We start from the raw sequence: 16,338 nt of genomic DNA on the forward strand, positions 1-16,338 counted from the left end.
CGTGTGCAATGTGAGCTGTGTCCATGTGTTAGAGGTGGATGAGACAATGGCCAGGCCACTGTAGGAAACATGCCTCCAGCACGGTGTTCGTGTCCAGACCTCTTGTTCTCCTGAGATAGATGGTGACAGATATGATGGAAGTCAGGCAAGAAGAGCCTCAGTAAGTGGGGTTGGACAGAGATCAGTCTGCAATGTCTGGCTTGAGAAAATGGGGTCGCGAATCATGATCCTCAAATAGTCACAGGTTATGGACCCTCAGGAGGGGACACAACACAGAGGGAGGGAAGGGGAATGAGCAGGGAGGAGAAGGGTGGCAGCAGTTAACTGGGCACCTTCATGATGTCTTCAGACACCTCCTGCCCATGGGTCAATGTGAGAGTGCAGGGATAGAGGGGTAGAGGACTGGAAACATATCCCTACTCTGCCGGGAGGAGATAGACACTGGTTACGATGGCTGGGGCTGTTCCTGAAGGGAATGTGGGTACATGCTCCCTTCCATGACTACACATTGCCTAAGCCTGGCCATGAACTGACCTCCTCTGGGGCTTCCTCCCGGCTCCTGTACTGGAGTGACCCAGAGAGGCAGGTCCCAGATCCCCAGAGACAACTTCTGGGATCCAGCCCCACTACAGCTCTTCCTCAGGAGATAGCTCTGAACTGGAGCCTGGGAGTGGAGTATACATCTGAGTGGGGACATCATTCAGCTCCTGGCTCAGTTTGGTGGCCAAAAACCAAGGCAGCAGCTCAGAAGCTATGTTGATCAGGCTGAAGCATTCAAGGGTGGACGAGACCCACCTCCTCCTTCATCTGTTTTGGGATCCCTCCCTGGTGGGTCTCACTGGGGCTGATCCCCAACCTGCCACGGTCTTCAGAGGTAGCAAAGGATTTTGAGTGCCTCTGTATTTTGGCAGCTGGTCTGAGCCCCCTGAAGGAGGTTTCATGGTTATAAGAGGGGTGATGTGTCTGAAAAGCAGCCCCCTCTTGGGCATGTCAGGTTGGGCATCCCATGTCTGGGCCACCCTGAAGAAGCCAAGCCTTTATGGCCATGCAGATATTGGTACCTTCTGGTGTTACCTTGTGGTGGTGCCCACCTCCTGGATGTCCTTCGCTGAGGTCAGGGCTCTACAGATTGGCTCCTGCTTACACTGCTCTTGTCAGCGCTCCTCTCCACCCTCTTTCAGAGGCTTCCCACGTCAAACCCAACCCCCCGAACTCCACCTCGGACTCGGACCTCATGAAGTACCGGACCATCAGCCAGATCCCCCAGTTCACGCTCAACTTTGTAGAGTTCAACCTGGAGAAGCACCGCTCGGGCTCCACCACAGAGATCGAGATCATTGCTCCCCACAAGGTGATGGAGCGCACCCAGAATGTCACCGAGAAGGTCACACAGGTATGTGGGCACTGAGATGCCACCAAGGCATTGGTGGGGTGGTGGCGCTGCCACTGAGGTACAGTCACAACTGTTCCTGTGGCTTTTGGAGTTGAGGAGCGGAGAGGGCAGACATACCTGGAGTTTCCACCCGGGGAAATGCCAGTATCCCCGTGTTTGACTTTTATCTCTTCCTCTGAATGGTTCAAATGCTCCTTTTCCCCCCTAAATCAGTATTTCTGGTAATGTGTGGCCAGGGGCACACCAGCTCATGGTGGGATGGTGGCCTTGAAGAAGACGTGTGTGCATGTGGCTTTGTTTGGGAGTGAGGCCCCGGCCATCGTTTCCAGCACCCCAACACTGGGGATGGAGCCCCATGGGCACTGGTGGCCCTGAGGTGCTTGGCTGGGGTCCCCACGCCGGTAGCACCAGTGGTGACAGCAAGGTCCCCAGGGACAGCAGGTGGCACTGCACGGTCACCAACATGCATAGCACTGCACTGTCCCTGCAGGGGACACTTGTGGCAGTGCCCTGCCACTGAAAGGGACACGCGTGGCACTGCCCTGTCCCATGGGGTCACACAGATGCCAGTGGGTGTGAAAGGTGCTGCTTCATCCTGCAATTGCGAGTAAGGAGCTCTCCCCAGTGGGGAAACTGAGGCACGGGAGAGCCAGGTTGTACAAAATACACCCCAGGGCAGCTCCCACTGGTGCCAGCAGCAGCCAAGGGACAGTTTAATGGAAGTGACCCCAGAAAATCCTCCGGGATTGACAGTTTGCTCTATCAGAGCGGGATTGTCTCCCGTTTCAATGCCAGCAAACCTTTCCCCTCATGAACTCGGTGCACAGTGGAGGCTCCCCGTAGCATGGGGCAGGTTTTAGGCTTGTGGTCCCCCTGGTTTGTCCCCTTCATCCCGAAGTTCGCTTAGTCCCCCTGATCTGGGGGTGACCGCAGTGACATGGGATCATCCCCTGAGCACCCCAGTGGGACAGTGAGCAGCTTCCATGGCCCCGTCCCCATCACAACGGATACCCATGCACTGGGGACCATGGGGTGGCACTGGTGCAGTGGCACTGACCATTGCAGGATGACAGGATCAGAGCTGACGGGTGGTGGCTGCAGGGCCCTGCAGTGCAGCACCCACAGAGGTCAATCCTCCTTTTGCTTTTAATCTCCAGGTGGGATAGGGGTGAGATGGGGTGGGAATGAGATGGGAATGGGATGGGGATGGGTGGGAAGGGATAGATCTCTCCTCCCCACCACATCTCCCCATGGCCTCTGAGGTCCTGCCCATCCTCATCCCAAGGTCCCCCAGGGCCTCCTGCCAAGCCACAGCTCCCTGCTCCTGGATAATTCCTGCTAAATAATTCATGGATGAGGCAGAAACAACGGCGAGACACCACTAATGGCATCTAAAAGTATGGGCTGGTGGGCAGGGAGAGGCAGGCATCAGCTGGTCCATGGGGTAGTCCAGCCCCACCGTGAGGAGCAGAGAGGGACAAGGCTGTCACTGCTCCCTTGCTCTGCATTGGTTTGGATGCTCTTTTGGGGGTTCTTTTCCCTTTTCTGCCTCAAATCTTTGGGGTTGGATTGTTTTAATAATTCCTACCAGGAAAGCGATGGGGTTTGACCTGCTCTCAAGAGCTGGGTGCCAGGAGCAGGGATGGCAGCCCAAATTCAGGACTGGCCCCACAGAGCTGCCTCCAGCCAGGCAGGATTGGGGGGGTTCAGCTGCTGAGGGTAGGAATGTTGCTGGTTTTCCTAGACACGAGGTGTAGGAGCCCATCTGGGCACATCTTAGCTTTGGGAACAAGCTTTTTACCGGTGTCGCCTTGTTGCCTTCCCCAGTGTCCCCACAGAACCAGTCCCAGTCCCGGCCCGTATCTCATTCCCTTCTGCAGTGTCCATTCCCCTGCACAACGATTGTGTTTGGGTCACTTTTTCCAGTCCCTCCCCTCTCCATGTGCTGTCCGACATCGGTGGCTCCCGCTGCTCCATTGGCGCTTCCATCCCCACTGGGGCTCCGGCATCGATTGCCTTTGATTAATCCCCACTGGGCTCTCCAATGCCCTTCGCGGCCGCACACGTCCCACCATGCGCGGCTGCACGGGCGATGCCACGGCCCCGGTGCTGCGCTCGCTGTGCCGGTCGCTGTCAGGGCGCGCGGGACTGGGGACCCCCATGCTAGACACCCGCACCTCGAGGCTCAGCTGCCGCCTGGGGCGCCGGGCGAGCTGCAGGCAGGTAGGAGCAGGGGATACACCGATAGCCTGGGGCTTCAGGATGTAGGAGTGGCGGCGGGTGGTGGGATGGGGCTGTGGGGATGGACCCGCTCTGGGTCACAGCAGCAGGAGCCCTCGGAAAGCCCTTGAACCCTTGAACAAGGCGGATGTCAGTGCAGGAGCATCCGGCTGTCCCCAGCTCCCTTCTGTCACTGTCTCTCAGCCCTCCCTTGCATTGTGTCCCCAAGGGTGGCTTCAGAGTCCACCGGGAGCTGGCGCTGGTCCTGGAGGGGGAGCTGGGACAGAGATGGGACACGTGGAAACTCATTGGTGCCGTGGGAGCGTGTCCTCATGAGGGCAAACAGACTTGGGGACAGATGACAGCATGGGAGGGTGCCTGCGCGCCTCAGATGGTGTTTGCACACTGGTGGCAGGTCACCCCCTCCCTGGGGATGCTCAGATGGGAAATGGGCATTGCCCGAGGCCAGGCTTTGCTGCGGGTGGCCCAAGCTGTCCCCTCTGCTTGGAGGACAACTGTGCCAGAGGGACATAAAGGGAAATTCCCTGCTAGAGCCAAGAAAGGCACCACGCAAGGCTTGGGGGATGCCCGATGTGCCATCACCTTCAGGGCCAGGCCATGGCACAGCCATGGGACTGCATCTCCAAGCTGCCCATCCCCTTAGCCCTCTGCCAGGGACACCCAGCAGCTCCTGGGCTGGTGGCATCAGGAGGCACAGCAGGAGACACTTTTCTCTCTGCTGGTAGGGTCTGAAGGGCATAAAGCAAGTAAACAGCTGCCCCAAGGATGCTCTGCCCATCAGAGACAGACAAGGAGCTGAGCAGACCTCGGTAAAGGTTGGACTTGATGATCTTAAAGGTCTTTTCCAACCAGGTTGATTCTCATTCTATGATTCTATAGCAGTCAACTCACCTCGTTGCCTCCTGGACAAACACATATGGGGGCAGCAAAGGTGAAAAGCATGTAGGAAACTCATTGCATGCTCCTCGCTGCCCTACCAGCATGTGGGAGCCCCTTGCCTGGCTCCTGGCCTTATCCAACCTCTCTCCTGGTCTCGTGTCCTCCTCACACCCATCTCTTGGCAGGTGCTGTCCCTGGGTGCTGATGTCCTCCCCGAGTACAAGCTGCAGGCGCCACGCATCCACCGATGGACCATCCTGCACTACAGCCCCTTCAAGGCTGTGTGGGACTGGCTCATCCTTCTGCTGGTCATCTACACAGCCGTCTTCACCCCCTACTCGGCTGCCTTCCTGCTCAACGAGGAGCAAGTGGAGGAGAAGCACTGGGACTGCAGCTACTCCTGTGACCCACTCAACATCATTGACCTCATCGTGGACATCATGTTCATCGTGGACATTGTCATCAACTTCCGGACCACCTATGTCAACATCAATGACGAGGTGGTGAGCCACCCTGGCAAGATCGCCATCCACTACTTCAAGGGATGGTTCCTCATCGACATGGTCGCTGCTATCCCCTTTGACCTGCTCATCTTCCGCTCCGGCTCTGATGAGGTACAGGCAGGTCCATCAGGACAAGGGGGGGACTCCTGGATGATTAGCAAGAGATGGAAGGGAGAGAAAGAAAGGGCTATGGATGGCTTGGTGTAAGCAGTGGATGGCTGCAAGGAGAGGGCTGGTTAGTCAGAGGGATGGACAAGGATGTATTAAGCTGCAGACCCTACTGCAAGTGCTAAGAGAGTGTCTAACTGGGCCCACTGCCCTTGCTGGCGCTGACCCAGCAGAGCAGGCTGGAAGCTCAGTTTAGGGACTGAATTTTGGGTTGCATTGCCAGCCAGACTCAGAATGTTGGCAGTGGGATGTCCCTGTGGTTACTGCCCTACCTGGAGCCCCCACAGCTGAGAGCCTGTGGGGTGGGTGAAAGGCAGCTGGTTTGGGAGCAATAGTTGGCAAGGAGAGGACTCATCAGGAAACACGGCATTGGCCTTGGGTTTTCTCACTTACTCTCCTGTAATCCCAGAGCTTGTTGCCTTTATGGTCAGCAGAGGGAAACAGCCCTTTCTGTGGCATGATTCATCAAACGTATTTCAGATGTCACCTCCAGGACAAGGTGATTCATGCTCTAGAAATGCATTTTTATCTCTCAAAAGGAGCACAGTGAGGCTGGAGACATGCCTTTGGCCAAATTTACCCCCTGCTTGTCCCTAAGGAATCTCACCTCTCCCCTGCAGACCACCACCCTCATTGGCCTCCTGAAGACTGCTCGGTTGCTGCGCCTGGTCCGCGTGGCCCGCAAGCTGGACCGGTACTCCGAGTATGGAGCAGCCGTGCTCTTCCTCCTCATGTGCACCTTCGCCCTCATCGCCCACTGGCTGGCCTGCATCTGGTACGCCATCGGCAACGTGGAGCGGCCCTACATGGAGCACAAGATCGGCTGGTTGGACAACCTGGGCGACCAGATCGGCAAGCGCTACAACGACAGTGACCTCTCCTCCGGCCCATCCATCAAGGATAAATATGTCACTGCTCTCTACTTCACCTTCAGCAGCCTCACCAGTGTGGGGTTTGGCAATGTCTCACCCAACACCAACTCTGAGAAGATCTTCTCCATCTGTGTTATGCTCATTGGCTGTGAGTGCCTACATGTGTCCTGCTGTCCCCATCCCTGCTTTGGAGGTTGGGGGAGAAACAGGGAGAGCACATGGGATTTTCAGCCTGGAGAAGAGAAGCTGCGTGGAGACCTCAGAGCAGCTTCCAGTGTCTGAAGGGGGCTAGAAGGATGCTGGGGAGGGGCTCTTCATCAGGGACTGCAATGATAGGACAAGGGGTGATGGGTTCAAACTGAAACAGGGGAGATTTAGGTTAGATCTAAGGAAGAAGTTCTTCCTTGCAAGGGTGCTGAGGTGCTGGCACAGGGTGCCCAGAGAAGCTGTGGCTGCCCCATCCCTGGCAGTGTTCAAGGCCAGGTTGGACACAGGGGCTTGGAGCAACCTGCTCTAGTGGAAGGTGTCCCTGCCCATGGCAGGGGGTTGGAACTGGATGAGCTTTAAGGTCCTTTCCAACCCAAAGCAGTCTGTGATTTTATGATTTTAAGAGAGTATCTTAATGCACCTATGCTGCTTCTGCACAGACAAATAGGTAGGAATATGGGCTTCAGAATCCCAGTGGTTTCAGGTCCATGGTAAATCTGGGTTTTGGCTGGTCCTGCTGAGTCCTGCTCTCTTTGCAGCTCTAATGTACGCCAGCATCTTCGGCAACGTCTCCGCTATCATCCAGCGCTTGTACTCGGGCACAGCCCGCTACCACACACAGATGCTGCGGGTCAAGGAGTTCATCCGCTTCCACCAGATCCCCAACCCCCTGCGCCAGCGCCTGGAGGAGTATTTCCAGCATGCCTGGTCCTACACCAACGGCATCGACATGAACGCGGTGAGTACGCGGCAGGGAGGTCCCATGTCCTCACGGCACCTTGTCCTGAACAGCCCGGGTTCTAGCTCTGGGTCCACCCAAACAATCCAGTCCTTTCCACTAGAGAGGAGGCAGGAGAAGACTTGGGAGGCTGGAGACAGAGTCTGTCCACCCCTTTTTCCTTCTCCCCCTCTGTCTGTCCATCCCTATGCATCTACCCAGAGGTTTTCGGGGGCCATGAAGACACTTCTTGGCTGGAGAGCAGATTTGGTGCTGGTGCACTGGTGAGGAGCTCAGAGCCCTCATCAGCACCATGCACTTTCCAGCCGGTGTCTATTGGTGTCACAGAGCCACGGAGCACGGATCGATCCAGCTCCTCTCCACACGGCCGGTTGCTAAGCAAAGTGCATCCTGCTCTCAGCGGCAGGGAAAGGAGGGCATTTAAATAAACCTCGATCCATTTTAATTAGAGCCAGGAGAGGCGGCGGTTTGTTGGCAAAGGGGGATCAATGGTGGGGCCATGCTGGAGCGGCACTGTGTCTCCGAGCCTGGCAGGGAACCTAGTCCCGGCGGCGCCAGGGCACCACGAGGGTGAGGAGGGGACTCAGCCAAAGAGTCCTGGGCTGGGGCTGAGGGGGCAGGACTCAGGTCATGGGTACAGGGTGTAAAATGTGCTGGCTCAATAGATGCAAGACAGAGAGAGGAATAAGGAAGGACAAGGCAAGGAGGGAGATGGGACCTTGTATTCCCCATCTCTAGGCCCTGGGAAGGTCATTGGCCCACTCGTTCCCAGTTGATGCTCCCTTGACTTGATGCTCTTCCATCTCTGACCACCACCAGGACACAGATTTGCATGAATCCAACCTCTCCGTCTTCAGTTGCTGCTGCCATATTAAAGAACTGGGCAGCATTTGGGGATTTGCTGCTGGGAGAGCTTCAGGTTAAACCTCTCCCATGGAGGAGGTGTCCACCCTCGGCTGGACATCGGTGGCAGTAACTAGAAGCAAAGCCATGGCACCGTGCCAAGCCCAGGTTCTCCTGGCTTAGTGCAAACCCAAGTCACAAATCCCTTGTGACAAGCTGAGCTTGCAGCTTGGACGTGCTGTCGCTCACACCAATTCCTGCTGGATGCTGCTGAGATGCAATCAATCATCCCACAGCCCGATCAATTCATCCATCCCTGATTTCCCATTAGGGAATTTAAGGCACTGTCATTAGCTTGTAGGATCCCCATGGAGCCACCGGCCTCAGCCTGGATGTCCCACATTTGGCCACCAACAGGATGTGAGCAGAGAGGAGAGCAAGGGGGACCCTGGGGTCAAAACCAACCCAAACTCAGGCAGATTTTACCCCAGCACCATGAGTCATTGGTGACAGCAGCACATTGGGAGTTTGACCTTAATTTCACCTTCAGATTTAGCTCTTGTTCAACACAAGGTGTTTGCCATAGGTGTATTTGCTGCACACAACTGGCCCATGCTGCTGCTTGGCATTCAGGCAGGTGATGTTTAATTAGGACAGCACTTCATTACACATCTGTGCTCTCATTCAGGCAGGATTAGTGGGCGTAGAGATGCAAAGGGGGAAATGCCACCTGTGGGTATAAATAGGTTGAGCTGGTGGTTGTTATTTATTGCTTGGGAATGCTCTCATCCCTGGCCATCTGCAGGGACAGGCAGGCAGGCATCCAACATGGGGAGACCAGAGACATCCCCAGCTTTGGCTTTCTGGTCTCAGGGGCTCCCCATTTGGCACAGCCATGCTGGGGAATCCAGTGCCTGGAGAAGAGAAGCTGTGTGGGGACATTGGAGCAGCCTTCCAGGATCTGAAGGGGGCTACAAGGATGCTGGAGAGGGACTCTTCATCAGGGACTGTAGCGATAGGACAAGGGGTGATGGCTTCAAACTGAAACAGGGGAAGTTCAGGTTGGATATAAGGCAGAAGCTCTTCCGTGTGAGGGTGCTGAGGCGCTGGCACAGGGTGCCCAGAGAAGCTGTGGCTGCCCCATCCCTGGCAGTGTTCAAGGCCAGGTTGGACACAGGGGCTTGGAGCAACCTGCTCTAGTGGAAGGTGTCCCTGCCCGTGGCAGGGGGTTGTACCTGGATGAGCTTTACAGTCCTTTCCAACCCAAACCATTCCATGATTCTATGACTGTATGCTGTGTGGTGGAGATGCTGGTATGATGGCATCTCTCCCTCGCTCTTCGCAGGTGCTGAAGGGCTTCCCTGACTGCCTGCAGGCAGACATCTGCCTGCACCTCAATCGCACGCTGCTCCAGAACTGCAAGGCTTTCCGAGGAGCCAGCAAAGGCTGCCTGCGTGCCCTGGCCATGAAGTTCAAGACAACTCATGCACCACCTGGAGACACCCTCGTGCACTATGGAGATGTTCTCACCACGCTCTACTTCATCTCCCGGGGCTCCATCGAGATCCTCCGGGAAGACATTGTGGTGGCAATCTTAGGTGGAAAAGTCCTTCCTTCTGGGAGGGCAAGGGGTGATGGGCAAGGAGAAAAGGGTGATGGGTGATGATTGTAGGGTGATGACTGAAGGGTGATGAGCAGTCAACAAAGGGTGGCAGGTGAGAGGCAAAGGACTTCTTCATATCCTGGGGAAGGGAGCGCTGTTCCTCAGCATCTTGGGTGGTCATCACACCAGTGGACAGGGAATGGAGGATCCCCAGTAGATGTCAGGGAGAGGCTACAAAGACATGAGGAGTGTCCCCATGAGTAATGGCTTTCACAGTGTCCCCAGCATCCAGGCTTGCTGGGCATCCCCTTGTTCATGAGCCCCAGAGCGAGGTCTGCTGGTCCATCTGGAGCTGGAGGAGGTGCCCACCTCCCCCTAACGGCTGTCTCTTGGCACAGGGAAGAACGACATCTTTGGAGAGCCCATCAGCCTCTACGCCCGCCCAGGGAAGTCCAACGCTGACGTGAGGGCTCTCACCTACTGCGACTTGCACAAGATCCAGCGGGAGGATCTGCTGGAGGTCTTGGACATGTACCCGGCCTTCTCTGACAACTTCTGGAGCAACTTAGAGATCACCTTCAACCTGCGAGATGTGAGTGCCAGGGCTGTCCCAGGGAGGGTCAATGTCTTTGGGAAGTGCAAGGCCTGAAGCAAGGATGCTAACAAGAGCTCCTCACTCAGTTTGGTGGTGCATTGGCCAACAGCCACGTTTCCCAAGGTACTCTCCATGGGATTATGATTTCCCCCACAGCACACTGCACATTCCTAAGCTCTTCGGAAAAGGTGGCCCCACAAGCCATGTTGGTACTGCTCTGCTCTGCACCTGTAAATCATCTCCAGGACTGCTCCAGCCTGGGCAACTGGGTGATGCACAGGTTTTGAGGCTGCTAAAGCAAGAAATATTCTCATGCTTCATGGAGTTAGGAAGCAGCTTCTTCTGAAATTGGCTTTTTAAATGACCAGAGGGTGGAAGGTTGGGAGGATTTCTGTCATTGCTGTTTGACTTAAACTTTATGATTGGATTTTGTCCTTTCCTGACAGTTTTTTTCAGAGACACTTGCCTGGTAAGATAGAAAAGATAGTCAAATCCCCTCTATGTCCTGGCCCACCTCAGGGTGCTCCTTCCCTCCCCATGGCCCTGACACCCTCAACTCAATCTCACAGCAACAAGGCAGTCTCTAGGATCCCTTGAGCTCTGCAACCAGTCCAGGAGCCACTGGGTGGGACAGGGCAGTGATGGAGAGCCAGAGGTACCTGGACACCAGCCCTAAGGAGGATGCTGAATGGGGTGTAGCCCCCATGGCACCCATGGAGGAGCCATGGCCCCCATGGACGGGCCATGGCACCCACGGGTGGGCCATGGCCCGCTGTCCCTGGTGACCAGCCCCTCTCATCCCCCAGGCAGACAGCATTCCCCGCTCTCCGCTCAGTGAGGAGTACGACTGCACGTACCGGCGGGCGCGCCAACGCAAGCACTCCCTGTGCCAGCCCAACAAGCCTGGTGAGTCCTACGGCACCGGCAGAGCTCGGCCTCAGGGCTGGGGATCATCCTGTACTTGCTGCCCTGGCAGGAGCCCCAAAGCAGAGGCAGCTCTTGGTGCCTCCATCCCTGCAGACCTGGGGGCACCCATGCTGCCTTCCATCCTTCCCTCCCTCCCTCCCTTCTTCTCCTTAGGGTGCCCCAGCTTACGGGTACCCTTGAGGGGATGGGGGCTGATTTTGCCAAGTGTGGTACTCCCCAAATTAACCTGTTGTGCTGCCCCACAGACCCAGACATGGGCATCTCTGATGCAGAGCAGTATCACACCTACTCAGAGCTCACCAACCCGCAGGACCCGCTGAGTAAGGACCAGTGGGACGACCTGGGCAGCAGCACCACTCCCTGCTCCCAGACCAGCGACGACGAGGCCAAGACTGGCAGCCCTACGAAAGCTGAGCCCTTCCCCATGTCCAAAAAGGAGGATTTTGCTCTGCCCACACTCAGCCTCGTCACCACGGGCGCCGGCAGCACAGAGGCTGGCAAGCAGGCAGCGGAGAGCAGCCAGTCCTATGCAGGTACCACAGCAGAGGTCAAAGCTGGCAGGAGGGTGGTGGGAGATGCTTGGACGTGATGCCATGCTGGCCTTGTCTTACGGCAGCCAAGAGTCTTTGATGCCTTTTGTCCCCAGTAGTATCTGCTCTGTCCCTCCCCTGCCATGCAGTTTCTCTTAGCACACCTTTGGGGCTGTCCCAAGAGGCCAAATGTGCCTTCCAGAGATGTGTTGGGTGCCAGTGTGTTGGAGTGTCCATGATCATGTTGGGTCCCCGTAAGCACCTCAGGTGCTAGGGTGATAGACTCTCCCTGAGGACCACGTCTGTCAGGGCGATGGCTCTCCATGAACGTGTTGGGTGGTGGATTCTGGAGCACCTCCATGCCAATGAGACTGAAAGATGCAAGATAGAAGTGCTGAGCTGTGTGCTCTCCTTCCAGCCACCCCCCTGGACATCCCCAACATGTTCTCCTTCTGGGAGGACCGAAGGCCGAACCACCACCCAGAGCCTTTGCAACACATCTCCTTGGTACACAGCTCACAGGACATGCCCCTGCACAGCGACTACAGACCAGGACAGATCGAGTCCAGGCTGGAGCTCCTGCAAGCCCAGCTCAGCAGGTAGGCACATCCCCGGGGCACAGGGTTGGAGATACACCAGGGAAGTTCTGGGCCATCACCTTCTGCTCTCTATGGGTCGCTGCAGCAGATGCCACCTCCTGACCCGCTGGGACACTGCATTCCTTGGGGAGGTGGTGGGAGCACTTTGCAAACGCAGCAGCTTCTCAAACTGCAAGTCCTGGCCCTGGGGATCTGTTGCTTTACTGTTGCTTCCAAACTCAATGCAACAACAGACACGAAACCACCCCCTGAGCCCTTTGCAGGGCTCCACTTCCTGCAGCAAAGAGCTGCAAGCATCCTCTTGCTTGAGCACATGAGCCTCGTGTACATCATTGCTCTCTAAATGAGAAAAAATACATGATTTTTGCATGAGAATCATAGAATCAGCCAGGTTGGAAAAGACCTTTAAGATGATCAGGTCCAACCGTTCCCCAGCACTGCCAAGGCCACCACTAACCCTTGTCACTGAGAGCCTCGTCTACACGATGTGTGAACACTTTTGCAGGGACGGTGACTCCAGCACTGCCCTGGGCAGCCTGTTCCAATGCCTGAGCACCCTTTGGGGAAGGAATTGTTCCTCAGCTCCATCTAAACCTCCCCTGGTGCAGCTTGAGGCCGTTTCCTCTTGTCCCATCCCTTGTTCCTTGGGAGCAGAGACCAGCCCCCTCCTGGCTCCATCCTCCTGTCAGGCAGTTGCAGAGAGCGATCAGGTCCCCCCTGAGCCTTCTCTTCTCCAGACTAAACCCCCCCAGGTCCCTCAGCCGTTCCTCATCACACTTGTGCTCCAGGCCCTGCACCAGCTCCGGTGCCCTTCTCTGGACCACGCAGGTTTACAAGCCCCAGGCAGCACCCACACAAGCACTGGCCTCCCTGCCCCTGGCTGCTGCCCATGTTAAGCTCACTTCCCCCAGCACCCACACACAGTGTTTGGTGTCTCACCAACATGCCATCCCCGGCGGCAGGGGACAGATCTCCTACACACTCTAAGTGCTGCCAGGGCCATTGCCTGCATGGGGGCTGTGTCCACTCCTGCCAAAGCTGCTTGTTTCAGTCAAGGACAAAGCAGAAGGAAGAGACTTTTGCTACTTTTCCATTTCCTTCTATTCCTCAGTTAAAAACGGCTGGCACCAACCTGCCTTCCTCCCATCTGTCAGCACAGGCAGCTGGTCTGGAGAATTGATCCAGATTAAAATGAACCATTGCAATTCTTTCCCCTCTCCAGGGTAGTTTTAGCTTTGTTCAGTTCCCTGCTCCATATCCTGGTTTGGCTCCACAAAAAATTGGGCAGGGGATGATGTAGTGTGGCAGGATGGATCTTTCTGCAGCAGTGCTGGTTTGAAGCTCTGTTAAAACCTCACCAAGCAAAGCATCTTCACCCTCACACTGGTTCCTCCTCCCCAGCGCCTCACTTCCCGGTATGGCTCTGGTGGGATGCCGTGCTAACTCCGGGCTGCTCTGTCCCCAGGCTGGAGTCCAGGATGTCATCAGACATCAATATAATCCTCCAGCTCCTGCAGCGCCAGCTGTCCCAAGTGCCACCCGCGTACAGCCCCATCTCGCCGTCCTCCCACAGCCTGGCCATGTACAGCATCCTCCCGCGGAGCCTGGAGCCGCTCGCCCCCTGCGCACCCCCAGAGGACCAGGAGCCAACCACCCCGGAGCAGGTAAAGCCACCCCTCGTGTCCCAGACCCGGCCATGCTTCCTTCTGCCCCAAGCACATGGGTCTGGGAGGACCAGGGGTTGCCTCCAGGCAGGTAAAGCATAGCCTGGGTCCAGGCAAAGCCCAGAGGTCTTGAAATAGGAGTAGATGTACCTGGAGATGCTTCTGCCCGGTGCATCACTGAGTGAGCACCTCCCATACAAACAGGCTGAGAACACTGGGGCTGTTCAGCCTGGAGAAGAGAAGCTGCGTGGAGACCTCACAGCAGCTTCCAGTGTCTGAAGGCGGCTACAAGGATGCTGGAGAGGGACTCTTCATCAGGGACTGGAGTGATAGGACAAGGGGTGATGGGTTCAAACGGAAACAGGGGAAGTTCAGGTTGGATCTAAGGCAGAAGCTCTTCCCTGTGAGGGTGCTGAGGCGCTGGCACAGGGTGCCCAGAGAAGCTGTGGCTGCCCCATCCCTGGCAGTGTTCAAGGCCAGGTTGGACACAGGGGCTTGGAGCAACCTGCTCTAGTGGAAGGTGTCCCTGCCCGTGGCAGGGGGTTGGGGCTGGATGATTATAAGTTCCTTTCCAACCCAAACCGTTCTATGATTTGGGGGCACAGGCTGCCATCTCCAACACTACCAGTTTGTCCCATCAGTAGGGAGGGGTGTGGGTTCCTCTGCTCATGCAAATATAACATTTGGGGGCTTGGAGCCTGATGGGGTGAGGAGGGAGTGTGGCCACTTGGTTTTGGTTTTGCCATAACCCCCCTGGTTCTTCCTTTCCTACCAGAGCCCGAGCTACGCGGAGGTAGAAAAGTTCCACTTGAAATCCAGGGACTCCTCATCAAGCGGGATGCACCTCACTGCAGCACCCGGCAAAACCACGGTGGTCTACTCCAAGCAGGAGCACCAGTCCCCACCTCTCCCGAACCCAGAGCCTCCCCACCAAAGGGCACCAAACACCCAGGGACTCTGTCGGGGCTCTCGCTTCCCTTCCCTCCCTGAGCACTTGGAGGCATCTTCCGAGCACCAGGACATTCAGAGACACCTCTCTGACCCAGTGCTTCCTGGAAGTTAGAGATGTGGGGGCTGCGAAGCAAGTCAAGAGGAACCTCAACTGCAAGCTCGGTCAGTTGATGTTGATTTTGACTGCAAGGGTAAGCCAGAGGACAATGCCATTGGCTCAGGGGTATAATTTATAGCTGACTTCTGCCACCGTGGAAGGAAGAGTAGAGCGACTGGCTTCCAAGGTCAACGTTTTCCAGCGGTTCCATAGAGTAGATTTCATTTGCACATTCTAGTGAACCCAGAGCAGCTCTTACCGCCACCAGCCAAACAGTACCCACCGCCTCTTCCTTGCTAAGGCTTCCTCTCGAGAACGGCACAAGCGACCAGAGGAGAGCAAAGCCACAGCTCTCAGCTGCGAGGCCACTTTGCTGCCGGCTTTTGGAGCAGGGACCATTGCGTTGGCACTGGGCTTAGCCCAGCAGAGCCCATGGGCATTACAGAGAGGGTAGTCAGCAGAGGAGGAGGAGATCTCCACAGTGTGGTGCTGGGGGAGCTGCAGGTGGGAAGCCCAGGACAAGGACAGAGGACAGAAAAACTAAAGGCCAACAGCCCCTTCCACTTCAGCATGCTTCAGTACGAGTCCCAGGGCATTGACTTCTCCAGCAAGGTTGATGGCACCTTGCAAACCCCAACCCACAACTCCCCAGATCAACCCAACTGGTTTCTGGCCTGGGCATATAAAGCACAAAACTCAAAAGCACAATCCCAGAGAGCCCCAACACCTCATCTCCAGCCCTTCACCCCAGCTTCTCTTTTGATAAAGGTTTGATAGATGCTTCCTCTTCCCCAGCCCCTTCCCTGGCAGAGTCCTGCTGCGTTCCCTGTAGGAGAAGCCCACTCCGCACTGCTGCCTTGCCCTTCGGTTAGATGCTGTGACAGTCCTAGGCTGCCTGCTCATGTATCGAGCTCCCTTTGACAGTAGTAAAACTGTGAGCATCTCTTTCTCTGGAGTTTTAGCGTACACTTTCCTAATAAAGATGTTTTTGGCACCTAATGTGGATTTCACCCGTGTTTGTTGGGAGCATCCCTGAATTCCTCCCTGGCAGTACAAGGCACAAGGCGCTCATGTTGCAAAACCCCTGGAGAGCCTGCAGGCAAATCCCAGTTGCTTCATCCAGGGAGTGTGGGACTAATGGAGACCATAGGCAGGTCTAAGGGGTCAAGGATAGGGCCTGGGGGGCTGCAGCCGGTTACTCCAAATGAAACCCCATCATTAAGCTTCAGTTAATTAGAGCCAAACCCACTCAGCGGAGGCGGGACTCGAACTCGCGGTCTCTCCTCCAGCCCGCCTCAGCCTGACGTGACTGACACCTCTTCCAGCCAATCGTTGATCAATAAAGGCTCAAGGTCCCGCCCCGCGCCACTGCGACCACTGGTAGCCAATAAGATGTCGAGAACGAGCGTGGCCTCCCTCCAGGGCGGAGTCAAAAGCGACGATAGGTTCTCCCAGCCAGAGGGTGAGGGTCCCTTTGGAATGAAGGGCAAAGCTACCAATAGAAAACCGAGGAGGGCCAAACGGACG

The 16,338-nt window shown here is 56.2% G+C and overlaps 1 protein-coding gene across 1 annotated transcript in view; it reads left to right on the forward strand.

Annotated features, from left to right (window-relative positions):
- KCNH6 (potassium voltage-gated channel subfamily H member 6) overlaps positions 1-15,803 on the forward strand; it is a 33,364-nt gene extending 17,561 nt beyond the window's left edge. Inside the window, exons 4-14 of the mRNA XM_030508792.1 lie at positions 1,182-1,393; positions 4,699-5,127; positions 5,805-6,204; positions 6,803-7,002; positions 9,191-9,443; positions 9,847-10,040; positions 10,850-10,949; positions 11,216-11,503; positions 11,919-12,099; positions 13,565-13,763; positions 14,539-15,803. Of these exons, the coding sequence (XP_030364652.1) occupies positions 1,182-1,393; positions 4,699-5,127; positions 5,805-6,204; positions 6,803-7,002; positions 9,191-9,443; positions 9,847-10,040; positions 10,850-10,949; positions 11,216-11,503; positions 11,919-12,099; positions 13,565-13,763; positions 14,539-14,826 (2,744 nt within the window). The 3' untranslated portion in view covers positions 14,827-15,803. The remainder of the gene's footprint in view (positions 1-1,181; positions 1,394-4,698; positions 5,128-5,804; positions 6,205-6,802; positions 7,003-9,190; positions 9,444-9,846; positions 10,041-10,849; positions 10,950-11,215; positions 11,504-11,918; positions 12,100-13,564; positions 13,764-14,538) is intronic.
- Positions 15,804-16,338: the final 535 nt, after the last annotated feature.

The sequence above is a fragment of the Strigops habroptila genome, chromosome 19 (genome assembly GCF_004027225.2).
Source record: "Strigops habroptila isolate Jane chromosome 19, bStrHab1.2.pri, whole genome shotgun sequence".
NCBI lineage: Eukaryota > Metazoa > Chordata > Aves > Psittaciformes > Psittacidae > Strigops > Strigops habroptila.